General features: G+C 47.2%; 8 protein-coding genes across 8 annotated transcripts; 2 read left to right on the top strand and 6 right to left on the bottom strand.

The window, feature by feature from the left end:
- The first annotated feature begins 735 nt into the window (after positions 1-735).
- On the top strand, positions 736-3,042 carry F4817DRAFT_352089 (cytochrome P450). The gene is made up of 9 exons (XM_049305191.1): positions 736-1,188; positions 1,244-1,281; positions 1,338-1,592; positions 1,677-2,299; positions 2,353-2,467; positions 2,529-2,579; positions 2,634-2,659; positions 2,714-2,784; positions 2,841-3,042. Exons 1-9 carry the CDS (start codon positions 950-952, stop codon positions 2,893-2,895), a joined length of 1,473 nt encoding a protein of 490 aa, XP_049154416.1. The 5' UTR covers positions 736-949; the 3' UTR covers positions 2,896-3,042.
- F4817DRAFT_352085 (peptidase A4 family-domain-containing protein) lies at positions 3,043-4,332 on the bottom strand. Its single transcript, XM_049305190.1, has 3 exons — positions 3,776-4,332; positions 3,607-3,657; positions 3,043-3,546 (listed from the first exon to the last, which is right to left on the bottom strand). The coding sequence occupies exons 1-3, from the start codon at positions 4,208-4,210 to the stop codon at positions 3,226-3,228; spliced, it is 807 nt and encodes a 268-aa protein (XP_049154415.1). The 5' UTR covers positions 4,211-4,332; the 3' UTR covers positions 3,043-3,225.
- Positions 4,333-6,744: 2,412 nt separating this feature from the next.
- Positions 6,745-9,089, bottom strand: F4817DRAFT_369143 (putative MFS sugar transporter; the record flags this gene model as incomplete). Its single annotated transcript, XM_049307319.1, has 13 exons — positions 6,745-6,836; positions 6,888-6,921; positions 6,980-7,125; positions 7,180-7,231; positions 7,294-7,328; positions 7,396-7,668; positions 7,725-7,760; positions 7,819-7,940; positions 7,991-8,133; positions 8,199-8,362; positions 8,489-8,680; positions 8,748-8,869; positions 9,016-9,089. 13 exons carry the CDS (start codon positions 9,087-9,089, stop codon positions 6,745-6,747), a joined length of 1,485 nt encoding a protein of 494 aa, XP_049154414.1.
- Positions 9,090-10,244: 1,155 nt separating this feature from the next.
- On the top strand, positions 10,245-12,679 carry F4817DRAFT_320522 (fungal-specific transcription factor domain-containing protein; the record flags this gene model as incomplete). The annotated part of the gene is made up of 4 exons (XM_049301196.1): positions 10,245-10,409; positions 10,520-11,526; positions 11,620-12,154; positions 12,218-12,679. 4 exons carry the CDS (start codon positions 10,245-10,247, stop codon positions 12,677-12,679), a joined length of 2,169 nt encoding a protein of 722 aa, XP_049154413.1.
- Positions 12,680-13,070: 391 nt separating this feature from the next.
- On the bottom strand, positions 13,071-16,244 carry F4817DRAFT_288275 (patatin-domain-containing protein). The gene has a single exon (XM_049299635.1). It carries the CDS (start codon positions 15,793-15,795, stop codon positions 13,459-13,461), a length of 2,337 nt encoding a protein of 778 aa, XP_049154412.1. The 5' UTR covers positions 15,796-16,244; the 3' UTR covers positions 13,071-13,458.
- A 137-nt stretch (positions 16,245-16,381) lies between these two features.
- On the bottom strand, positions 16,382-18,195 carry F4817DRAFT_352072 (Alpha/Beta hydrolase protein). The gene is made up of 2 exons (XM_049305189.1): positions 17,704-18,195; positions 16,382-17,627 (listed from the first exon to the last, which is right to left on the bottom strand). Exons 1-2 carry the CDS (start codon positions 17,952-17,954, stop codon positions 16,664-16,666), a joined length of 1,215 nt encoding a protein of 404 aa, XP_049154411.1. The 5' UTR covers positions 17,955-18,195; the 3' UTR covers positions 16,382-16,663.
- A 95-nt stretch (positions 18,196-18,290) lies between these two features.
- On the bottom strand, positions 18,291-22,496 carry F4817DRAFT_352071 (uncharacterized protein). Its single transcript, XM_049305188.1, has one exon. It carries the CDS (start codon positions 21,771-21,773, stop codon positions 18,612-18,614), a length of 3,162 nt encoding a protein of 1,053 aa, XP_049154410.1. The 5' UTR covers positions 21,774-22,496; the 3' UTR covers positions 18,291-18,611.
- Positions 22,497-23,608: 1,112 nt separating this feature from the next.
- Positions 23,609-25,027, bottom strand: F4817DRAFT_352067 (mitochondrial peroxiredoxin PRX1). The gene is made up of 3 exons (XM_049305187.1): positions 24,585-25,027; positions 24,196-24,519; positions 23,609-24,130 (listed from the first exon to the last, which is right to left on the bottom strand). Exons 1-3 carry the CDS (start codon positions 24,605-24,607, stop codon positions 23,791-23,793), a joined length of 687 nt encoding a protein of 228 aa, XP_049154409.1. The 5' UTR covers positions 24,608-25,027; the 3' UTR covers positions 23,609-23,790.
- Positions 25,028-26,412: the final 1,385 nt, after the last annotated feature.

Raw genomic sequence — 26,412 nt, 5'->3', positions numbered from 1 at the left:
ACAGACAAAGCCCCTGAAGAAGTCGATTTATTACAAATAACCTTAAGCTAGCAAGGCAAAATATTGTCCTCTCTTTGTTTCACTCATCGCTGGCCTTTTATCATAAAGTGCTATGTTCGCTGGTTTCGGCAGCCTCTATTATCATGCAAAGATGACTTTGGATTAACTAAGATAGGGGGGCTTTGCGGGTATTTAAATATCGTTGCTGAGAAGAAGCCTTTAGTAGGGAAACCTTACCATCTAAAATTGTAATAGTATAGTGATTTTAGCTTGAATTATAAGCTATATGTTGTATTTAAATGTGATTATCCCGACTCTTTAACCTAACAATGAATTATTCTAAAACGCTTACTCCTGACCCAAAGGTAATAGGTATAACAAACCAAAATGATATTTTATAGCACTACATTCGAAATAGGTTCGGCTTTTACCAACACAGTATTATTTCATCGATATTAACACTGCCATCATAAACTTTGTTCGCTTATGCTGGTACTCCGTTGCGGAATATGCCCCTCAGTTCAATGTCACGTTCAGTGATAATGCCACATAACTCAACACTTATTATATAACTGGACTCATTCATTTAAGCTTAAAACTATCTCATCCTAGCTTAGCCGGACTTGCAAGTAGCTAAATCCAGCAATTTTACAAGACTATTAAAAAAGCCCGCACCAAACCCTCGGATAACCTCCCTTACTGTATTGACTGTTAGGTATTTCCAATCACGTTAGAAGAATGCCTGGAAGATGTAACTACGCCCACTTCGAGCCCCGGCTTCCCCGCTGTTTACGTGGTATTTATGCAAATCATAGTGGGTAGGTATATTTATACTGCCAATTAAGCCAGGGGAATATCCAAGCATCTTCGGCATTCTTCCGGAATCAAACTCCTTCCTCAGTTCCTAAGTACCAAAACATTGCGTTCTTCTAAATAAGTAGAAGCAAAAATGGGACTAGATCAGCTCTTTGAAGCCTACATTCTTATAGGGCTTGTAGCTGTAGCTGCCGGCGTTTATACCGTCTATCAATGCTTCTTTTCGCCCCTTGCTAGAATCCAAGGGCCGTTCATTGCCAAAATTAGTCCCATATATTATGCCTACATCGCGAAAAGAGGACGGATCCATCGTGACCTATATGATCTACACAAGAAATATGGGAAAGTTGTTCGAATCGCACCTAATGTATTGTAGGTACAGTCAAAGACCTTCGATGAAGGAAATATATTGATGGGATGCCAATAGGAGTGTCACAGATCCCGTAGCATTTCGAGAAATATATAGTACGACCCATCATAACTTCATCTTGACCTTGTTCATTCCCTAACTGCCATGATAGAGGCGGGTAACAGGTTCTATAAGGCCGAATCATACTCTGTGCTCCAAGGCTCGCGACCGTTCGACCTTGTCAACCAGAGGAATGAGAAGATCCACTCGGAGCAGCGTAAACTAGTAACGCGTGCTTACTCTATGGATTCTATAGCTTATCTTGAACCTCAAGTAGACACGGTTTTGAAGACGTTTGTCGATCAGTTAAGGGCAATTCGCGTTCAACCAATCAACTTGGGATATTGGATGCAATTATTTGCTTTCGGTATTAAGCAGAACACCTTTCCCTATGCCCGAGATACTAGCTCAAAGCTGGAAAATGCTCTATACACTGACACTTGTTCTGTAGATGTTATTGGAGCTATCAGCTTCTCAAAGCCGTTCGGATACGTCGCGACTGGCGATGACGAAGGGATCTTCCGTCGACTTCAAAGGGCTTTCGAATCTATGGGCTGGGTTAAACATGCTCCTACTTTTTTTCAATTACACCAAAAACTAATGCCCTACATTGGGAATTGGTTGGCTATCAATGACCGGAATACCTACTTTTTCGAGCTCGCCTCTCGAGAGATCAAGGCTCGAACGAACCGTGACGGCGATTTTAAGGACATTGTGAACCAGCTCTTCTCAGTACAGAAGGCGAAGCCCGAGCTTAATAATACTAATATCGCCTTCATGATGACTTCTAATGTCTTTGCTGGATCCGATACTACGTCAAACTCATTACGAGCAATCTTTTACTTACTGCTGAAGAACCCAGAGACCTATAACCGCCTTAGAGAGGAGGTTGAAAGTAAGAAACAGGTGGGGGAGTTAAGCAATCCTGTTGCTTTCAAAGAAGCCGAAACCTGTTCATATCTCCAAGCCGTCATGTACGAGGCAATACGTTTATATCCAGCAATTGGAGACCTTCTCGATCGAAATGTGCCGGAGGGCGGTATGATGATCGATGAACACTATGTTCCAGCTGTAGTAAGCCCCCCCTCCCCGTGTGAATTTAACCCGAATGAATACCAATTCAGTAGACTGTGGTTGGAACCAGTGCGTGGGTCCTTCACCGTTCACAAGAAATCTGGGGCTCCGACGCAGAAGAGTTTTGTCCAGAGAGATGGTTAGATAAGGATAATGAAGGCACACTAAGTATGTCTTCTACTTATAAATCGTAGCAAGAGGCCTAATAATAAGCTCTAACTCCTCCCAGAGCGGTTTTTCTTCTCGTTTGGTGGCGGCTCTCGAACTTGTATTGGAAGACGTGAGTTTACCCCTATTCTTATGTTAGATATGAAGACTGAAATCTATTTTTTAGATATCAGCTGGCTTGAAATCAGCAAGGTATGTTAAATTCTCAGAGATATATAATTGTTCTAGTAGTTGACCTATCCTCAGATCGTCCCAACTCTTCTAATGTGCTTCGACATGAAGCTAGCCGACAACGTGGAGATAAAGGAGAACCACGGGTAAGCCCGAATACATACCTCTTACATGCATATTCAAACTGACACACGATTTCCAGTGGTCTCCTATTCCTTGATGGATTAATGGTTCACATTACATCGCGGGAAGTATGATATTCTCACGTATACATGAATAGGGGCCTTGGCGTTGGGGTAATAGGGGAGTCTAGTGTACCTTGTAACGAACCCTTCTAAGTTGGGGATCATTTCCCTATTATACCCAGAGATAGCAGAAGACTATGCAATGTCGAACGAGTAACGAATTATCACGAGGAATTTCTTTCATTATTATAGGTAGCTACTAGTAAGCTAAACCTCATTGAAATACCTACTTAAGATATACTACTAAGCTAGTCGGCATCGCAAGTGCAACTAGATATTTCAACCCCGCAGCCAATATGTCCGGATTCCTTTTCCTGCAGACATGACAGCGAGTCTATTCGCTTAGCCCGTGTATGAGCAGACCACAGTGCTAGATCCAGAGGTCGAGCAGTCAGTCAAAACCTTGCTGCTCTGCTCAATGTCAATGATAGTCGCGCCGCTAACTCCAGTACCGCCGTTAACTGAAGCGCCGGTGAACTGCACAGTGCCAAAGTCTGCGAAGCTAACTAAGCTGCCACCGCTTGAGTAGTCCTCCACAATCCACTCGGCGTTGGTCTGGCAGAGCTTGTCGGATTCGCCGGAGAAGGAGTGGGTGACCTTCTTACCGGTCGTCACGTTTTCGATAACAGCCGTGCCGGCTGACGTGCTAGAAGCAGTGACGGTCTGTATATTTGTTAGCGTGTTGTTCCTATATTAACGTGTTTATATAGGTTAGGTACTTACGAAGGTAACGGTGTCGCCGGCCTTGATAGTGATACCAGAGAAATCATAAGCCTATAATATCGAGTTAGTACTAACTTTATTAAGTAAAAGGTGACTCTGATTTATCTATGGCTTATAGAGTACATGGGTAGGGCTGAGCTAGGGGTTCGGGACTTAAAATCTCACTTACATAGTCTGGGTACCACTCATACCAGGCATCATAAGATACCGACGATCCCTGGATAGTGAAGTCGACACCAGTTTGCAGAATAGCAGTGTCACAAGTGTCACCGTCAATACCGACCCAAGCGGATGCTGAGTACTCTCGGGAGCTGCTACCACCGGACGGTGTCTTCGGGGTGGGGACGACAATACTGCCGGTTACGCTCTTGTAGCCACTGCCAATAAGAACGGCACCAGCCCAGTTAGAGCTGTACTCGACGTGGGCAGTGTCATTCCCAGAGGCGATCGCAAGCTCGCTGTCGGCGGGCTGAAGCGTGTTCGAAGCACGGGAAACCCTCCTCCCAGCAAGACGCTCAGCGGCCCGCTGGCGACGCGCAGCCGTGCCGGGAGCAGCAAACGCCAAGTTGGCGTATAAGAGAGCGGCGACAATAGGAAGCTGCATCTTGAAGCGGATAAGGGTATTATCAAGAGAAGCAGGGGCGGCGTATTTGTTAGTTAAACCAGCAAGGTCCTGGAATGTGGAAGATGCTATGCTGTAAAAGCTAGAGCTGCGGTGTCTTGCATTCAGAAATGATTGACGGAAGGGAGGACGTTAAGTGGTATTATATAGACTGAGCATGGCTCCCCAAGTCTCTCACGCAGTTGGATGCGAGATAAATGAAGCCAAGAAGTATACGCCAATGACGAGTCGATGCGAGATTCTCTCAAGGCATCATCGCCCCCCAGCAATGGTAGAATGTGATGTGTCCCAGATGTTGTCGTGACATGAAAGATAAAAGACACCTTCCTGATAAACTTGGAGGGCCGCCTCAGCTGCCCATTGTTCGTACATACATGCCAATAGAAACGGCATCATCTGCCATATTGAACTTAGCGGGCGGTTGGGTTTCCATCTTGACCTAGGAATACTTGAATATGCACGCGGTACCTGGTCAAGGCTCATGGAGATGCCAGTGGGTTGTGAGTCTTCAAGTCTGCCATGTTGATCTATCTTGATAACGACTATGTCGGATAAAGCTAGCCCGGTTGAACGGCGCTACTCGGAATGGGTTGGAACGCGGGTGGAAAAGCTACGCTGGCTAACCCCAGGAATGTGCCAAGGTCAGTTGTTCGGCTGGTCATTGGCTGGGGGAATACACGCAAGCCTTGGCCGTAGAGGAAGGTAGCATTGCCCAGCCGGCTCCTCAAAAGCTAGATGAAAACGATATGTAAGTCGGCGAGTGAGTGGGTGTAGGTAGGGACAGGCAAGTATGGTCGTCAAGAAAGTTGTCCCTAGGAGATAATCGAGCGGAATAGCCTGTGATAAGGAAATAAACCCGCGAGGATGTGGAGGGGAGCAAGGGTCTTGATCCAATGAGGGGGGAAGATGGGGGCGTATGGCGTGAGACAGATAAGGGAGAATGGAGTACCATAGTCAACCGGGTTCGGAGCAGTATTCTTCCAAAAGGCGTCTGCAACAATATCGAAGGAAGGTTATGAAAGATATAAAGAATATCAAAGTCTCACGAGCCTCAAGTTCCTCAGCTCGATTACTATGGATATCGACGTCGAAACAAGCTTTGATTTACAGTGCCGCCAAGCGATTAGGGAATGATTTACAGAGAGCGCCGAGGCGTAGCCAAGCTTGCCAAGTGAGATTTTATCTCTCAGTATTCTTCGTTCTTTCGATAGGCAAGTGATTTGCATGGCACATGCGAGACACCTGATCCAGTCGCGCTAATGTGTAATCCCCATACTGCCTGTTCCTCGATCTCCTTCCCAAATAGTTGGAATGCTATCGAAATCGTTTTGGTCTAACATATATTGTATACGCTGCCCTGGCCGAGTTGTCATCATTCGGTCCGACTACCGGCGTTGCATTTCGACCCAACCGTCCTTAGGAAGGTATTCTTTGTAGGTGGCGCTACACATAGGCCTTAGACTTATTCAAGTCACATAATTATCTCAAGCTAGGATGTTATTCGCAGATAAGCATACTCTATAGAGATTTAAGTTAAAGACTATTGGTTCCATGCCAAAGAAGATTCGAGAGTCGAAGTAAGATGTTGAAATGATATATCAAAGGTTATCGCGATTTATGTCCGGAGCTCCCGGAGAGCTTCCCTATACGATGAGATTATATAATTCCCCTAGATCCTAATGACGGGTCAACCCGCTTCCCCTAAAGGTATACTACACTTACACGCGAAGGTTCCATCAATCTAGGGGGATGGCTATATACATCTCACCCAACATCCAAGCAGTTAATACCCGCTTAGTCTAGTTGTTTAAGTTGTCCTCCATATGATAGGTAGAACTTACAGTTCTATGTACTAGAAAGTAACAATTGGCCTATCTACTTACAAATGTGCTAATTTGGCTTCCATTCCGGTATGAAGGGGACTCAAAGTATGCTTACGCTTTCGATGAATACCTACCAGATGGCTCGGTCTGAGCTACTAAGATACGATACTTAGAATAAAACTCTTCATAGACAGGCTAGTGGCCCTATTTTGAATATGTTTTCAAGCCCTTCGTGTAGCAACGAATATGGATTCCCATGTCTTAGTAACATCGCGTTGATGTCTTGCTTGAAATCAATTCAGCTTATACCAATTTGGGTTACATTCAGCTCTTTATGAGACCACCCAGAAATACAGAGTCTGAACTGCAAACTAGGTAAAAAAAGCAATTGGTGGCTCTAGTAACTATTTAAAATTTGAAGTATAATTACTCTACGCGTTATCAATCTAATATTTTAGCTTGTTATTGGTGGAATTTCCTAGTGGACTTTGAATCTAACGCGGCGAGTACTTAAGCCCTGTTGCTGTGATAGTCTGACCGCGGATTTCTCAACCTAATCGGGCGTTATTCCGACAAAATGCCATGAGTATCTTGATTGCGAGTCCTGCGAGTCCAGCAAGTATCCAACGCCTCCTCACGAAACCCGCCACCTTCCTTTTCAAGCAGCGCGACAAATATCTGCGATGAAGCCACTTAATTTTTATCGCTTATTGCCGGGGCCGTGTCGCTCTTTGTATGTTCATGAACCTTCTCGAAATCGATGGCGGTCTCGCTGGACCCAAAAACTACGAACACGTCAGCAACTTCGGTAATACGGTCAATATTAGTAAACTTACGAGCTTCCATTTCCTCTAGAGACTTGCCCTTGGTCTTTCCACTCTGTTAGCAAGCGTTTTCGTTGGCGTAGTCCATATATGTGGTATCTCACCTCCTTGATGAAAAACCATGTGTACACAACTAAGGCCCAGTTGAATATACAGAACATCAGAAACGTCCTCCATCCAATGTTGTTTATAGCATGTGGGGTGACTTGAGAGAAGGCAAAGTTGAATAACCATTGGGTGGCCGTACCGACTAGTAAATGTCAGTACTAATAACGATACTAACGAAGAAATGAGTGTGAGTTACCTGCCACGCCCGCTTCTCGTATCCGGGAAGGAAATATTTCACTCATGTAAAGCTGAAAAGGGGTATGAGTGAGCTTATGGTAAAGATAATAGTAGCAGCGACGGGATTACTAACCCAAGGAACTGGTCCCCATGATATATTATAACTCACTATCAACAGAAAATAATTAGCAGATGATCCAAAGATGTACTACAAACCTCAATAAGGGTTACCAACTGGCTTCAAGATAAACCATGGCCACTGCTGCTGCACCAGTGCTGGTCAGAGATTGATTGGCCACTGGTGGGTGAGTAGCTGTTAAGCAAGCAATAATGAGCATATAAGCCCCCATCAGGAACGATCCACCAAGAAGTGAGCCGCGACGGCCAATCCTTTCAACGAGGAACAGTAGGAAGAATAAACACGAAACGACTTTGACTACGCCGAAGAAACCGCTGATTAGGAGGCTCTGGTCACCGGCACCAACTGCTTTGAATATCTGTGGAGCATCTTCAAGGAGTTAGCTTTTAATCCGGTGTTAAGGGGAGTCATATATATGAACCTACAGTAAGCCAGACTAGTATTTCCGGTCAGTTGTACGCCTACATTCTACGTCAGTAAAAGCTTATTAACCAACAGTAGATATGAACCCGCGTATACCTATTTGAAGCGTTATAACAATGAGGAAACGGAAGCGATTCACTGGTAGGAGGTATTCTTTCCAAGTGAGCCCCTCAGTGACACGCTCTTCTTCTCGGATACCTGCGATAATCTCTGCGAATCTGCCTCCAGTTGTTAGCCACCAAAAAACTAATTTGAGCTTTTGTCGTACTCTTCTTGTACTTTAACACTATCGCCGCCACGAACCCATATGAGTGATTGCAAAGCCTCTTCCGTTCGGCCTGATTTTGCGAGCCATCGGGCACTCTCTTTCGTGAGTAACATTCCTAGCCCTAATATGCCACCGGGAACAAGCTATTACAGGGTTAGGTCAGCGCGGTAGACGACTAGAGAAGAGTAACTATGAATTAGGTACTAACCTGGAGGCCAATAGGAATCTGCCACTGTTGTGTCGTTGGACCCAAGTGTTGTGACACACCATAGTCGACCCAGTACGATGTCATTACACCGAGGGTGAAGAAGAATTGAAACATGCTTCCCAGTTGACCCCTGATATGCTTTGGCGCCATCTCCGCGCTATACACTATAATGTTAGAGTTAGCAACCGGCGAATCATGCGAAAATATTCAGGGGCAGACTTGACTCAACAGCAGAGGAGTATATCAAGATATACTACGGAAAGAGGGAGAAGAAAAGGCCTATTGCTTACTCGGAATGATGACAGTAGCCATTCCAACCCCTATCCCCGAAATAACACGAGCGACATAGAAGGCGGCTAACGAGTGAGTATTAATGACTTGGATGATACCTCCAATGCTGAAGATAAGCGAGGCCAGCGCAATCGACCATCGGCGGCCAAATCGAGCTGTGAACGGCCACACGAAGAAACAGGAGAAGAAAGCTAATTAGTTGACGATCAGCCATCTCTCTTCTCGCTCTCACGAAAGGCGTAATTGGTATTAACATACCTCCGGCCTGTAAAAGGCTTGTCGCATTGGAACCGACGCTCGATGAATTAGATTTGTTGATACGGAAGTCATTCTGGAAAGAGGGCAGCGTAAGAACGCCTCCGACGACACCTGTATCGTATCTATAGACCTAGGGTAAGAAGTCGCACATAGAATGAAGAGAAGATGGACAGTCGAGCGTGGGAACTTGTAGAGTGGTGTTTCTATATGTAAAGAATTGTCCTCGACGAAAACCGGATGTGTAGGTAAGTAAAAGGGAGGAACATACGCGAACAAGAAGCTGCCAATACAGCATAGAGCAACGAGATACCAGGCCCTGAAGGTACCCAACTTCTCCCCCATGATGTCGAATCTCTTTGGTGCAAACCTTCTATGTATATTCGTCGAACACGTTCAGATATAACGACGGCTGATGGAGGACTAGCAGCGTCCCAACTTCGACATGAGATGGCTAGTGGCTTAAATGCGATACTAGAAAATGGATCTTCACAAGTGCTCGGATATCAACCGAATAGAAATAGAAAAGGCATATGATGGCCCGATATATATCTTATATACCTATGCCCTAGGTATGTATGTAGAAACACATCAGTCTACATCAGTATGTTTCTATATAACAACTAGTGTTCAAAGCTATTCAGACTAGGTACACGGTCGTTAACAAGTCACATAATTAAGGATCCATGTCATCCATATTTAGCAACGTCAATAAGTACACACGTAAATGCTGTGCAATAAAAAGTCGCGTGTAAGCATTCGCCTGTCAGATGTCAGCTAACAAGCTGTCGTAACTGTAGGGACAGAGGGATTCATTGCGCTTCTTGGTGTCATTCGCGCTAAGAATTGCGAGCTCGAACCCCTGTGCCCTCGGCCAATTGCGTGTCTGGTTTCGCTCGCTTGGCACGACGCGGCATGATCCTGCAAGGCTGATCGTAAAGTGAAGTTCCGGACGGTCTTTTAAGTCAGGGGAAGCAAGAAAGCAAAAGGGGAAGAGGGTACGAGATATCTTGTAGTATAACGTTGCCGTCCCGAGGGTTCGGGTCAGTATAATGATTCTGTATCTGTATGAAGAATATGGAGAATAGCTACGTAGTCGAGTAGCTGTGCAAGCAAGATACCATCAATTCCTATTGGACACCCCCGCAAACGCTTCTCGATCCCCCGCAAGGAACCCTGGTGTAGCGTTTTATTTAATTAGATGAACCCCCCGACTCGACCCGTCGTGTGGTTGCAGCCGAGTGGAACGCATTGCGTCTTGCTTACGGTACTCGGCTCTGTCGGTCTGTCTTACTGATGATTGGGTATGTTAACCCCCATCGGCCCCTTGGATTCGAGGAACCTTTGATACCGAAAGGACCGACCGTCATTAAAAAAAATTGAAAAAAAAAAGCATTACCAACGGCGTGTTGGCTGCGACCCGATAAGCTATATTAAAGGGTATCCAATGAACGAAGAAGGATAATAAGAGGTACCCAGCCGCAGGATTCGTTGCCACCAATGACCGAGGCTCTGCGGCCTCTGCGACCTTTGCAGGCACAGGTTTCTAGCGATGTTCACGATCCGCCGAGTCCGCAGTTCGGGCCAGGGCCGACACTTAACCCCATATCCGTACCGGATCCGCTGACGAAGCGAGCAATTTGCTCTCAGTGCAGGATAAGAAAGGTAAGCAATGATTGCCCAGTCCGGCATCCGTTTCATAATATTCAAAGAGAATAAAACCGGTAGAGGCACTTAAGGTATATGTATATATATATTTATTCTAATCTTCTTAGGTCCGATGCGACGGCAGACCAAACCTCTGCCAGAACTGCGACCGGCTAGGCTTCGAATGCTCGTTCCAGCAGTCCCCCGGCAAGGCGCCGGGCCAATACGTGGTGAAGCTGCCGGAGCGGCGGCGGCGTATGCAGGCGTGCATCCCGTGCCACTCCAAGAAAACCCGGTGTCTCGGCGAACTGCCGAGCTGCTCCAGCTGCGTCCGGAGAAATCGCATCTGTACCTACCCCCGAACCAGGAGGACCGGGACTACGGCTCGCGGCCCCGACGCGGCGGAGGGTTCGGGAACCGACGACAGACCGGCGCATGCATCTCCTGGTCAGGACATCGGGATGGTGGACCAGGCGGAAGAGTCTGCGCTGGATTATGAGACGACGCTGGGTTTAGTCGAGGACTACTTCCGGCATTTATATCCGCTGCCGTCGTTTTCTTTCTTTCACAAGGCGACTGTCCTCCAGAGATGTAAGGACCAGACGATAAACGAAACCCTGAAGCTATCAATATGCGCTATCACGGCGCTGCAGCTTCAGCGCACTTCGCTTTGCCACGATCTCTGGATCCAACAAGCCGAACAGTCGATCCTGCAGCAAGTAGGCCGAGCTTCTATCTTCCACCTGCAAGCACTACTCCTCGTGATCCGGTATAAGATCGAAAGCGGGGATTTCCCAACAGCGTTCATGTTAGCCGCGCTCGCAGCGCGCACGGCGTTAGCCCTCCGTCTGAACTACGAGCGCCCGGAGCTATCCGACGTTGCGCAAGAAGCACGTAGACGGCTCTTCTGGGCGTTATATCTGCTCGATGATTTCTTCTGCGTAGGGCTTAGAGAGTTCGAATTATGTCCGGAAGAGACAATTCACCTCCAGCTACCCTGCGATGAAGATTACTTTGAGGTGGGCCGATTCGTGCATACCGGCTTGCTCCGGCCAGGACCCTCGGAGTCTTTGACGACTGCCGGGTTGCGCGGCCTGTTTCTCCGTTTAACATCTGTTCGACGGGCGGTCATGAGGTAAACTTACACCCAGTCTTATAAGTCTTACATACAAGGACTCCTTTCTTAACCCCCTTTTAATGCATCTCAAACTTACACAAGGCCACACAGATTCAACCGCCGCGTCGGACTAGGCGAGGAATTATCCTCAACAATCAGCAGCAGCATCCGACGCATCGAAGAAGAACTCCGATCGCTTGAAGCGACTCTCCGGCCAGTCGACCAATACTCGGTATCCAACATGAGATGCAGCAAATGGCCGGCCCAATTCATCATGCTGCACATGTCCTGGCACCAATGCCACTGCGACCTGTACCGCCTCTGTCTAGACGGGTATAGCGAAGCGGCTCCGTCCCCGGTCCTAGCAGCGCTCCATCCACGGGACCGGGTCGCTATGCAGTTCAAGTGTCTGGAGCACGCTGAGAACATCATCCGGATCGTGTCTGATTTCTCAAACTACGAGGACGGCGAGTGTCTTCTCGAGCGCGACGCCGCGGTCTGCGCGTTTGAAAGTGCGCGTCTGGTTATGTTTGGCTCGCGAATACCGGGAGCGGTATCGAGTCTCGATGTTGCGATAAATAAAGCCAAGTTGTCACTTAGTCTAATAACGCGATTCTTCCCCTATTCTGCTTCGACACAGCCACTGGTAAGTTACTATCCATCTCCCCTAATTAGCTAAATCTCGGGCACAATTACTAAGACCTCCCAGCGAAAGGACCTAGAACGCTTAATAGCCAGCTACTCCGTGCGTCTCGCCCTGCAGACGCAAGAAACGCCCTCCGAACCCGATCCCCCACCCTCATCACGCCCCTCAACAAAAGTCTCCCAGTACGCCAGTTCACGCCAGCGGCTCTCCGTCCAAAGTCTACTTCTCCAATCAGATTTCGTCGACGACAGCAACGAGATCGCGGGTCCAACGCCCCCACCCGAAACGCATACCCTCCAAGCTACCGCCCAGACAACCCACGTCTACGGCCAAAGCAGCGAGGACCCCACACCCGCCGCCAAAACGCAGCAATGGAGCACGTCGGCGAACGGGCAGCTACCATCGCCCGGGCTGTCTCTCGACGCGGGGCAGGAAGACGCGGGGTTGATTTTCAACCCTTGGATGGGCTTTACCGGCACCGAGGATATGTCGGGGCGACCTTCGGGACTCGACGACGAATTCTAGCGGTACGTAGACGCGATAATGGCGTATAGGGAGAATACGTGAATGGATGGGAATTCTATGATATAACATGGTACGTGAGCAGTAAAAGAAAGCGACGCCGTCGAAACTAACGTATATGCTCGTGACGAAGATTTCCGCTGCTAGAAATATGAGCGGGCAGCAAAGAGCCGGACTACTACGAATATGTTAAGAGGTCTATATATAAGGAGGGGAAATCATGGTTTATTTTTATATATCTAGGCTACTATGAGGACTAAGCATATGATATTTGTACAATAGGCTAAACTAGGGTTGGGTATCTGGTCTCGTTGGGATGTAAGAACATGGTAGGAGAGGTTTCATAAACGTCAATAGTAATGATAACAATTCTAAGTTACAGTGTAATACTACCACTACGAACTAATATATAGCTACATAAATCTAGCTCTCACCTACGCTATGTCTAGTATGATCTGATGCATATTGTATAATTTCGGATGGCATTACTATTTTCTTACAATAATACTATGCAATCTATTCCGGTAATAAGTTTGTTCGTTTTATATATTGTTTTATGGCTTATATTGTTAAGCACACTATTCCCGCCTCCTTCTGTTTAGTCTTTGTAACTCAATCAGGTATCTGCCACAAAGCAGAACGATCCCAGAGCCTAAGGCCAAGTCTTGTGTGTTGTTATAGCCTAGCTTTTATCTGGTAATCTCGTCTTAGTCGACAAGTTACACATCTTCAATGTTGAAGTTTGAAGTTACGGATGATCGATGTTAAAGAATTATACGTCACTAATAGACGTTACTATGCCGAATTATGTGCTTATGGGTCGACTGCAATGCATCATCATCCGTGTGGCTGTCAACGTCGGCGTCCGATGTGTGCAAGTCACTAGTCTCAAGCTCAGCGTCGTAGTGAAGATTCTGCTGTAGTAAAGTCATGGAAGACGTTTCAGCAGCGGCTAGGTCATGAGAACCGTCGTCGGGAGATGCCGTGATCATTGCCGAAAGCGCGGACTTTTTCAAATTCGACGCATTGGTATTCCTAGCTCCGGTAGGTGTTAAGGGCTCAGAGAAATCAAAAGAATCGGGATCCGAGGTGGAAGATAAGATGGGACTGGTTTTAGGCCCCGTCTGGAATATATGGTCTTTTAGAAATCGCTTAAGCTTAATTTTCGGTTTTCGGCCGCTATGACGCATTGTCATCTCAAGGCGTTCCTCTTCGTCTGTTTCGTCATCCGTTATTTTATACGGATTTTCATCCGTAACAATGTGGTGGTATGAGCTTAGTAAATTACTTCCACTTGACCGGCGCCGGCTATGCTTTAGTTTCTCCTTCGTGGAAGGGGGCCCAATCTGGTTGGAACTCGGTGCTAAATGCTCATATGTTTCCCCGTCCATACTCGCTAGAAACCCGGTCGCCATCCTTCGCAAGTCAACCTGACTCTTACTAAATACGACGCGAGCTCTCAATGCATGAACCGCGCGATCTAAAGCCAGTTCAATGGCACACCGGTCCCGGATGCGAGCTAATTTAGGCCAGGTCGCACGCTCGCCTAATAAGCACGAGCGATACATGAACTCGGTCGTCGGATTCTTCAGCACCTTAGGCAAGTCCCAAACGCCCATGGCCGGGAGAATATTGATATCACCCGAGTATTTTTGGCTTAGGATAGACCGCAACTTACTGACGAGCGTTGGAAAGATACCGATTTCGGCCATAAACTGCATTCGATGCAAGGCTTCGCTCTTGGCCAGAGTCGTAATTTTGTGCATCCAATCCGATTCCTCCTTGAAGATTGTCTCGTGACGTACGCTCGCCGGCCCCTCGTCCTTGGTAAGAAAAGGAACAACATGCGGATTGACCTGCGACACAATAAAATGGTTGACGTTGAACATTTCGGCAAGTCTCGTCATAGGGAGGTCATTATCAACGGAGCCATCAATCCACATCTGCGGAGTAGGATTCCATGTACTGTGCTCGCCTGTTAGAGGGTTCTTGACTAACAACGGCGCAGCGCTGAAAACGAATGGCACCGAGCATGATGCTGCGACAGCAGACCATATCATAACGTTGGGTGCTGTAACGTAGTTCAGTAACCGTGGTAGCTCGTAAATAGACGCTGACGAGACACAAATGTTGCATATCCTCCTCGTGCGATTATACGCTTCCTGGAAAGTAATTTCACCAAGTAAGTCGCGCATTACGCGTGTCAGATGCTTGATGTCGGACCAATTCCCCTCGGTGAGCAGTCTTCGTAGATGGCCAAAGAGACCTTCTTCGTTACCCTCCTCTTCGAATACAGCTAGATCGCCATACGGGAAGTCTGCTAATAGTTGGGGAATCTCGTCGTCTGTCCTCGAACAGACCACAGAGCAGACGATCGAACCCGCCGACGCGCCTGATATAATACGCGGGAGTAATTTTGCCTCATACATGGCTTTCAAGACGCCAATATGTGTCATACCGAAAGTGCCACCGCCGCTAAGGAGGAGGGCGCTCCGTCCAAAGCTCTGGCGCGCGTAAAGTACCGCGTCCAGCAAGTCCCTCGGACCCGGGTCGTTCGCTCGGTGATACACACTCTGCTCTACCAGAGCTGTAATAGTCTGCAAGGCAGAATCGACGTATCGCGAAACCAATTTCTTAGTACCACAGTAGGAGTGACGGTATAGGTCAATATTGCCCATGCCGCCCAGATCGCGTGAGAGGGCTGTTCTAACGATATGCATCATGGATTGTATATCACAATTTGTGCGGGCATTATCGAGCTCTCGTAAGCGCATTTCTAGAAGATCGGGGTTGTAGTCCCCAGTTGAAATATCGGCCTTCCATTCTTCGTTACCTTCGAGGACATCTAGTTCTTGCGCTGCCGCCTCCCATTCACTATAAGATTCGGCACCCTGTAACCGCGCTGATAGAATTTGTTTGCGCTCTTCCACCCATCTCCATTCCGCTCTCTCTTTATGTGTTAAGCCATCTTTGAGGTATAAGAGACCGTCTATGACCTTATATAAGGGGGTCGTATTGGAGAACGACCCGCCAGCCTGTCCCTTGCCCTTCCGCGGGGGTTTAACGCCGGAGGGTTCGAGCGAAGGGACAGGTGGGAGAATGCCTACGAGGTGTCCCATGATGTAGGTACAAGAGACGGCGTCGCATTCTAACCCGTCCCATATATATACGTCCGAAGTACTCGTCGGTTCGGAGGATGTGGTCAGCTCCCGGAGAATCTAGATCGCCGTGGGCACGGGTTGGTCGGAGGTAGTATTGGTTAGGGTGAAACGAGAAGATAGTACACGAGGACGACTAAGATACAATGTTTAGAAAATGGATCGAAATGGAAATTAAGTAATGTATTATTCAACCTCGGCCTTGAATGAAAGCTATGTATAGTACAATAAGAAAAAGGTAACCAGGGTACTTTTGAGCTAGGGAAGGGAGGTGAAAGTGTGAGACAAGAGGTTGGTTGAGGGAAGAACTAATTTGGTAGAACGTAGAACCTGGTAGACAGATAGAAAAGCTAGGGAAGGGAAAATACGTCAGGAAATGCGGAACTATGCGGGACGCCAACCATGTGAACAATAAACATGAAGATCAGGTGGGTCACCAGACAGGGGGTAATGACCCTAAATAATGGGGTACATGAGGGGTATAATATAGAATACGGGGAAGTGCTTTTAGGTATGAAAGGTACTTAAGAACAATATGTGGGGTTGAGTTGTACATTGCACATAAACCAAACACTTTTTATGTAAATGTAAGCAATTAGAAGACCGCAAGACTCGATCTAGACTTTGTTCTTTATAAGCCACAAGTATTACAAGTCCTACAAGAATTGATGAATCGAGAATTTGACTTCGAAGAATGCCTGTACGACCAAGAATATAATCGTGTCTAATATCTAAAGTAACCGAAATTATAGCCCTGGTAAATTAAAGGCGCTACGTCTAGACCTCGGAAGTAATAGATCCATCTCTTCTTCTAGACATCTGACATCCATCAACCCTTTACGAGTCTGGCTGAAAAGGTGTAAACAGCCTCTCTAAGCTCATGTGCAACGCCGTGTTCTATCCAGAAATGTCCGGCGGTTGAAACCTCTACGTAGCGGAACTGAGATCCTTCAGCACCGCTTAGCTGCGTAGCCCAATCGCGCATTTTCTTCATAGATAGAAAACTATCTTGGTCTCCATATATAGCAAGAGTGGGGTTTGCGGTGAGCTTCGCCTCGGCCTCAACCTCACCCTCTTCCCGTTTCCTGTCGACTTCGTGGTTTTTGGCAGGCCCACCTTTCTTCTTCTTCGCCCAGAGATTTGAAAAGGACATAGTAAAGGACATAGTTGCCAAATTCGTAACGAAGCCTAGCGGAGGTGACACTAACAGATATGCAGTACGAAACCTGATCAAGTTGTTGACGTGTTCCAAGCATGGAACTTCGATATCGCCTCCCGTACCTTGATCGACAGGTGGGATGTTACGTCTCCTATGTATAAACTTACTCCGAGATAATATGTCCCTGACCCCTCTCCGTATCTTCTCCTCTGGGTCTGGGGAATGTGCTCTTTGTTTATCACGGGCCTTTGGTGATATATCCTCATTACCACCGACACGCATGCCCAGCGACTTTCTCGGCGAGGCGGGTGTAGTGAACATGATCACCTGCTCTTCTGCAAGGTGTTGTGCTCGCAATCGAATGTCTGCGAAGGCGGTGTGTGTGGCAGGTGAGGCGAAGTGAGACAGGTAGGAATCGAGAGGTGGGAGTTGGAGCGTCACCATGGCGCCGTATGAATATCCAGCAAGTAACAAAGTTGGAGTCGAGTTTTCATCTGCTTCGATAGGGCGCAGTTCGTTCCGAGGGGCGCCTAAATAGTGCAGGTAATAAACGAGAAATCCGACAACGGACATGTAATCGGCTCGCTCAGGCTTTGATGTCCACGACGTGCGACCGTTGGAGGACGAGGCGCCCCTATATTTTAGCACAAGAATTAGTTTCAAGGTAGTTACACATATAAACCCACTCTAACAACTAAAACGACACGAACCTGAAATTGAATGTCGCGACCACGAAACCGAGATGGAGTAGTGTGTTAGTCACAAGAAGCACAATAGGGTCGTCGTAGGATCCTCCGAGTGGTGCGTATGGGTGGGCGACCACGGCAGCATGTCGAGGCCATGATGGATCGGAGGGTGTAAGTGGCTGATTAGAGCGTACCGGATGGTAGATGCGACAGTCGAGTTTGTTATTATCGTGGATGCTAGGGAGCGTGAAGCTCAAGTTGGGTCGCGGAAGCATTGTCTAGTTCTCCTCGGATGTATGGCAAGGCAATGCATCATGTTAGACTCACAAAAGAGCCAGCCGGCAAAGCTTGAATAATAAAATAGTTGAAGTGTTTAAAAAACGCATTGTTATGAGCCGTGCGTGAAACAAATATTTAGTGTCTCTTTGGTAAGTAGATAGTTCCGTTACACGAACTACATATGTTCTGTTACAGTAGCCTCGATGACGTTGCCCTAAGCTTGGTGCTGCTCCGAGGTTAGCTCCCGGTTAGACTCCACACCGCCTAGGCCATTCGACCAATTTATCTTTATAGTTTACATGTGCATGCGCATGGGCCGCTGCAGCTAGAACATCGAAATTTCCACTACAAATATATCAATAGGTATTATCTAGGAAAATCATTTCTCTCTAATTGAAATAGCATTGCGGCTTTCTTGTATAATGTGCAAGCAGCTAGATCCTCTTCGTAGTGCAAGCGATCTTGGTATCTTAACTACGCATGTAAATTCCCCCGCTAGGTAACTCGAGTATTCTTCATATACACACACACACACACACAATGCGCCCTGCCAAACCCAACTCCTATCCAACCAATGATATCGTATCTCATGCCCGATCTATGCTTATGAGTGATATTCCTTCTATGATCCAGTGTGGTCCAGCTGATCCCTCCTAAGATCCTGCAATCCCTAGGCCCACCCTCGAGCCGAGTCTCTCCGTTCGCCCTCCGTCTCGTTCGCGGTCGACAGTTGCTCTCATTCGTCGTCCCTCCATCAACCCTCTCAATCCCCGTTTCTGCAACCCAATCACGCTGCTTAATTCTCCGCTCCAGACTTCTCTAACAGCTCCATGCTCGCTGTCGCCAAGCTCACTCCACTCGCTACCCGATACGCTTGTTGTTGCGCTTAGTTCATCGGGATCCGGCCTGGCCCTAGATACACTGGTATTGATCCGGAGACCTTCGAGCCCTCCTGCTGCTTCATCGGTGCTCGATTGTGACACTGACATTGACCGGCCATGGTAAGGGCTAACGGCACCGCCCCCTAGAGACGACTCGAGACCCATATAGAAGTTGGGATTCATGCTACCATCGATTCCGCGGCCCCCGCCAGCTGCCATGGCAGTAGCGTTGAACACGGCGGCGGCATTACGTGAATCGAGACGGGCATGAAGACGTTCGACCACAGCCTCCAATAGTCCGTCTACCTTGTAAGGCCGGGCAATTTGCAGTAGCGAGCAGAGAATCTGAGGCGTGCAAAGGGGTGATGACGGGGGAGGTAGTGCCGACGTATAAAGGAAGTGCAGGAGAGCCTGGACAGTCGGGCAAGTATGTGGAAGGTAAAGGCATCTCGGTCGAGAACCGGGCGGTAGTGACGCAGGAGTTGGCGCAGAATTAACGTGGCCAAGATCTGTTGAGCCACCACCACCACCGCCACCAGTTGCGTTTGGTTTGTAAGATCCAGCAGAGGAATTATTTAGCGTAGTAGCCATCGATAGACTGCTGTCGCCGCCGGTGCTCCTAGTTGACTGAGTAATTGTTAAGACAGAATTACGCGCGCCCGCTTGTCCCGACATGCCTGTTCTTAGGGTTGCTGAATCGCTACCGTCCTGTGTAGCAGCACCTTCACGCAACAACTGCACAAAGTAGGGACCCCATCTGCGCGCGACGATGCGGGAATTGATAGGTATTCGCTCGCCATGGAAACAAAGGATGTCCATGTCTGCTAACTCCCGAAGCATTAAAGCCTTCTCGCCCAACTCTTCAGCCGCCCGCATATGTGATCTCCCACCGCCGGCCCAACCAGCTTTCCTAGCCGTACTGAGATCAGGAGCTGTAAAAGGACTGCTAGCAGATATAAATCCTGACAGAGGCGATATCTTACGGGGGTTGTCGTAGAAGCCAAAAGCTTCTAGCTCCACCATGCAGACATTAGAGAAATTAATACGACGGTGGTTATAATCGTCGACCAAGCTCCTCTTACGATTGCCCAGGATTACAAAAATATTCCGCCTATTCCAGAGAACACCTCTGTTCCAACTACCCTGGCTAAAGACACTACCGCCCGTATCAATACGTACCCAAGTTAGATTTCTAAGGTCCAAAGCCCACAAGGCGTATTCTTGCTTGGAGCTTGTGAGATAGGTGCCGCTAACAACAAAGTACGTATCAATAACTCCACCGTTTGGAAATCGTAACCCAGGCGGGGAATAAGTTCCCGACATCGGTTTTTCAGCGAGTGACCCATCCGGGCCTCGAATTTGAAGTTCTAGTTTTACATCTAGAAAGTTGTAGTTCGAGTAGATGAGCATCGATGAACCTGGTTCCTTGGCTTCATAGCCGATCGCACTATCTTGACGTGAAGTCTTGCCTATCTTGGCGGTAACGTTAGGGGGTAAGGGAGCGACGACGCTGCGATAGGCACCACAGGACTTCCCGAGCGATTGTGTCGAAGTCCACTTTAGACTTCGGAGATTGAACACACTAATCTGTTCAATGTAATGGTTCGCTCCGTCCTGGCCGCCAACCACAACCATCTCGGCCCCTCCAGCACCGTCGATGTTGATGCCAATTCTACCTTCGTTCGGGTTCCCGTTCGAAGGATTATGTTGCAAAGCAGATAGAGGGGCCTTGTGGGACGAAAACGTCGCGGAAGAGGGTAGAATACACGCGCAGTGAGCGTAACGGCCTTGCGGGGCGTCCTGGGAGGGAACATAAGTCCACTTATTTGTTATAACGTCGTAGATGTATATATCAGACATCACGGTTACTTCAGGTTGCTGATCGGGGGCTGCCGACGTAGGTTGATTAGTTGTAGGTGACATACCCCCGTAACAAACCATCTTAGTATCACCCAGAGCACACATGGAATGGAAATAACGAGGTGGAGGAATATCCCCAGTGGTCTCAATCTTGCTCCAGTGTCTCCGAATAAGATCTAACTCGTAAAGGTCCGAGGTAAGGGGAGCTGGCCGGCTTCGCGACAGAATACGCCCGCCAAAAACATATAGCTTATCCCCAAGTATCGTAGTCGTTGCCCCGACTAGAGGGTGAGGCTCTTGGCCGGTAGTTCGGTGGACATTACACATCAACCCGGACAGGTGAGCGGAAGACCCCGAAGTCGCGGGAGTGCCGACAGCGGCACTAACAGAAGGATTTCTACCCGTAGAGGCCACCGGCGGAGAGGGGCCAGCTGAGTGAGGTCCATTACTTCGGGGTGTCAGATTATCCCTCTGGCCATCCCCACCATCAGTTCTCAAACTAGCTATACTGCTCTGGCTGCTGCTCATATCCATGCCACCGTTATACATCTGATTTGAGAACATTGAAGCGTTGGAATCCATAGCGTTCGTCCCACTATCTACGTTTGCGTCGTCGGCAATATTACTCTTAGCTATAGTAGTCAAGTTATCTTGCGGAGCATTAAACGAGATCGCAGGAGGTGCGAGACTCGAGGGGGATAGTGAAGGTGGTGGCGGCGCTGGAAGCGGTTTCTCGAGGCTATTTTGCAAACTCAGATTCCTGACATGTTGCAGAGGTGGCGGTCGCGTTTGAACGGGTGTCCCACTAGATTCTGACACTACAGGACTCGGGTTGTGCGTTTTGAGAGAGGCTAGTCTTGAGGGCACTCTTGTAAATCTTAAAGAATCTTCCCGACTGGGAATAGCCTTTCTGAGACCTCGATAGACGTCGGAGAAGAGATCGGATGGGGATTTCGAGTGAGTGTGTCGACGGTCGTGGTCATCTACTTCGCTCTCGTAGATGTCGTCGAGCAATTGCGGACTAGGTTGACGGTCTGGTTGACCCGTAGTTAGACTAGCACCAGACGTAGACATTTTAGCCCCTCCCTCTTAGCCGCGAGTTACACGGCGATGTTCAGGGCCGAGGAAGAGATCTAGAAGACGAGGAACAGAGCCTCAAAAATACAAAAGTGCCAGAAACCCGGCTGAGTACTACTCTAATACGATACCAGGGTAGCTAGGAGGTAGAACCGGCAAAGTATTATTAGGAGACGCGGCACTAGGATTAAGATAACAGGGGATATTTCTTCGGCCGGTCTTGGAAAGACACGACGATGGTAAGGCTAAGGCTAACGAAAGACCACGAGGCGGCTCCGAGCCAGGGGTGCCACGAGAGCTTGATGAACATGGGAGATGGTGCTCGAGACGGTAAGGGAACAGACGACAAGCATTGACCGAATGTCCGATGACATACCTTGGGTCCTTGAATAAACAAAATGATGTCTTAGAAATCGACGTCGCAATTGACAATCTTAAATGCTCGGTCGAACACGATGCGTCTTCCCTGTCTTCCCTGTCTTCTGAACCCTGGCTCCGTCTGTATGTATGCCGCGCGCTTTCTTCCGAGTCCCGCGGTCTCTTATTTCCTCTTTTCTATAGGTTCGTTTCTCCGGGCGCTCCGAATAGGTATCTGAAAGGATATCTAATTGCACAGACTTTCCCGTATTCTTGCCGATTAGCGGTGGTGCCCGTTTGTAAGGGGTAGGGGGGAAAAAGGGGGTGGAGGCCAGTTTGAGATTTGGAGAGTCATGGTCTTACTCCTACGCGCGGAGGAATTAAGGCTGGCTGGCTGGGCAGCCTGCATCAATCGATTGACTAATGAATTTATTCCATTTTATTTCTTTTATTTCCTAACCCCGCCTCCTTTTCCGTTGCTCTATGCAAGGTATTTAGCCAATGAGAATTAAGTAAAATGCTAAAAGTGGAGGCAAATCCTTTACAGGCCAAGCTAAAAAGATTTAACTAGCACGCATCAGGTAGGCAAGCTCACCGAGTTGTTCATTGTGCATAGGTATTTCACGCTAGGTAATCTTCCTATTGGAGCATAAGGAAGAACACCTGTAAGGTACCTAACGTTTGTACAGTATTTCGCTCATATGAGGTACTACCCACAATATAGATAGATGTATCCATTGAAACTTAACATGTCCCCAGGATGATAATTACATATACGAATCTACGGTAAGTTCCATTAGTTATATCTAATGTTCTCGCATAAAGCTTTATTTAAATTATATTGTCTATAAATGCACTATATTAGGTATATTAACTTGGCGCGTACCTACATAGTAAGCGCAACCGCCACGTTTTTTAAGGGTCTACAATATCGAGCTATCTCACATGACGTATATTAATAGTATATTTAAAGATCTATGCGGTAAGAAAGAAAGGTGCTTCGAACGTATAGTTCTTACTTGGTTAGCTATGGCTAATTAATATAAGTGCTTAATAGTCCTAGTTATAGTCCTTGTTTATAAAGGTATAACTAGCTTTACATATCCCACAAACTACATGACCATGTCATAACTCTCTCGTCGATATTTCCTTTTTAATTAATAGTTAGTAACCATTACAAACCAGAAATTATCAATGAGAACTACCCAGTTTCCGATAAGGCATAGTTACACTTTCTTCATATATTTAATTTATAACAAGCAAGTCACAGATGACATTTCAAGTTAAAAATACAGCGTCTAGCCATTCACATGCTTTTAAATTGTAGACAAAGCTACCCCAAGCATTACCACTCCGAGTAAACCAAGGCAGTAAGCTAGCTAGCTAGTTTCAGGCGGGCTCGGGCTTACTTGGTAATGCGAGACGATTATATTCACTAGTTCTAGCCAAGATAGCACTTTAGCACTAAAGTAAGACTTAGGGAATAGCTTTTTTTATTGATTTTCATTATCTCTAGTGTGGAAGTCACGGAGTAAGGCATACTTCCTTCCAGTACAATGTTTTCATAACAAAGCAAAAGAGTCGAGTAAGTCTGGATACATTGTATCCATTTTCCCTAAATTTCCACCATGTCTTCCCATCCTAGAGCTTTAGCTGTTTACGAAACAGTAGCCTTCTCCTTAGGGAGAGGGGTGAATCTCAAGTACGGCTTAACGATACGGAAGTCGGGGAATAGCTCCTTAGCCTGCTCGTTCTTGACGCTAGGGTGAACGATAACGTCGTCACCGGGGACCCAGTTGATGGGTGTTGTGATCTTGTGCTTGTCTCCAGTCTGGAGAGAGTCGACAATTCGCAGAACCTCAGCCGAGTTGCGGCCAGTAGAAGCGGGGTAGGAAAGGATGGTTCGGATGGTCTTCTTGGGGTCGATGATGAAGACAGAGCGGATGGTAAAAGCAATGCCCTTCTCGTCGACGTTGGTAGTGTCTTGGTAGTCAAGCCTAAGGCGTGCGTGGCCCTGTCAGAATTCGTGTCGAGACCTAGGGTAGAGCACATGACAACTTACATGTCGTAGAGGTAAGCAACTTTACGCTCCTTGTCCGCAATGATGGGGAATGCGACATGGCCGCCCGTGACCTCGTCAATGTCCTTGATCCAGCTCTCGTGGCTGCCACGAGTATTGGCGGACAGACCGATCAGCTTGACGCCTCGCTTGGAGAACTCGGGCTCGAGCTTGGCAAAGGCGCCAAGCTCGGTGGTGCAGACGGGGGTGAAGTCTTCCGGGTGAGAGAAGAAAACAACCCAACCGTCGCCGACGAACTCGTGGAAGTCGATGGGACCTTTGGTGGTCTCGGCCTGGAAGTTAGGGGCAATAGAGCCCAGGCGGAGGCTACATCAACGTGTGAGCCGGATGGACAGCTTAAAAGCTCAGTATAAAAATTTCAGGAAACTTACGGTGCAGCTCGGGAGTCAGCCATTGCGATTAGTAGGAGTCTAGTATAAAGATTTTGGAGGGAAATGCGATTGGGTATCTGGTGAGGATGGGTATCACGAGTCAGAAAGTAAAAGGAAGGGAGAGGAGGTGGTGGAAGGGAGGGAGGGCCGGTTCGATGCCGGGCTAGCGCACGACGTCAGCTATATAATCACCACATGGAGCTCCAATAAGTAGGTTAGTCCGTTCGCTCGGGATACTGTTCACATGCGGCTGGCTAAGCTGAGTAGGCCATGGATCGAGATAGATAGATTGGTTTAGGATTCACGCCTAGCCAATAGCCGGCTCTACTCATGGCTATCAAGACCTAAACAGGAATCTACAGACTACTTTCGTAAATGTCGCAATTCATTGATTATCTTGTGTTTTCTTGTCGAAGACTACGTTTTGACGTGCCCCGCGCAGCCCACGACGTCCTGGCGCAAGGCCGAGTCGATAGAGTAACCCCTCACTAGTCTACTTCTAGAATGGGAGCATATTGCGTGCTGCAACGCTACTCTCATTGGCTACCAGCTTCAACCTTTCTCCGCATCATGTCATCAAAGCCTTACGATGGTATCATCAACATCCCCCGCCATATACATCTAGTTCCGGCCCTCGGTCGGCTCCTATCACCTAGAAGTGGCGGATATCGGTGGGGGATGTCTAACCTAGGCAGATATTCTAACGTCTGAATTTATACAACATGTCTTGGAACTAATGAGTGTTATGGATTATGTAGTATAAATAGTAAGCCAGCTTTTCCAAAGATCTAATATACTTTTACAAACGAAATTAGCTAAAAGAAACAGTAAACCTATTTAACACTCGATTTTCTATAATATAGTTTCTCTAATACCTTTAATATTCACAGAAAATCCTACATGTTCAAAATGTGAATCAAACCTAAATACTTTTTAAACATAACGTGAGATCATGCTTATCCGTGTAATTACGCTCGAGCCCAATTCGATTGTCTCTTTATATAGAATCGATTCTCGAATATAAACGTCGTGGCACAGAAGTCTCCGAGAAATACCGACGTACTTAAGAATATCACTTTCGAAATGACTTTGCTACCACTTATCACCTGGACTTCACGGTTCAAAACATATATAGGTAACCAACCATTCTCACTATATAGACTTAATTAATTATAATAGAAACTAAAATCATGTTCGCTGCTTATATTGTACGAAACTGGCACGGAATAAGAAGGGACATTGTTTTATGAGTTGCCAGTCTAAAGCAAAACGGATGGAAGCTGTTTGAATGTATTTTAGTAGGGAAAGCGATAGCAAGAGAGAAGGGTATGATATACTCCATTTTTCAAGGTCTTTGATCAAGTTACTATAGCGATCTTGCACATGTGGGCAATTTTACTCACTTTACCCCCAAGTGCTGGCGTGACATAAATACACAGTCAACTTATGTTAGCAAATAAGGACTTTGAAAAGACTCAAGATATGCCCCCTTAGGAATTATATAAAGAGATTGGCCAATTGGGTTTAAATGAGCAATGTGCCGTGTCTCCCTAGCGCTTGAGGACTTAGTTTTGGTTACGGCTTCGTCCTGAGAGGCTTGAAGATAGATAGAAGATATCCACCAAACATACAGAAAACAATTTCGAAGCATATCAATTGCTCTTATTAAAGTATTTAATTGCAAAAGCGACAAATATTATAATTACCTCCTAGGTGTATACATATTAGGCTCATATAACCCGTAAAACAAGCCTTCCAATGCCATCCTATTGATAACAGGAGACATCTAGAAGACTGTGGGGAAGCTACTAATTATAGAACCGTCGAC

This window comes from Daldinia loculata, assembly GCF_022478755.1.
Source record: "Daldinia loculata strain CBS 113971 unplaced genomic scaffold F4817scaffold_82, whole genome shotgun sequence".
NCBI lineage: Eukaryota > Fungi > Ascomycota > Sordariomycetes > Xylariales > Hypoxylaceae > Daldinia > Daldinia loculata.
Note: the sequence above shows the minus strand (reverse complement) of the source record. Positions and strands in the feature narration are given on the sequence as shown.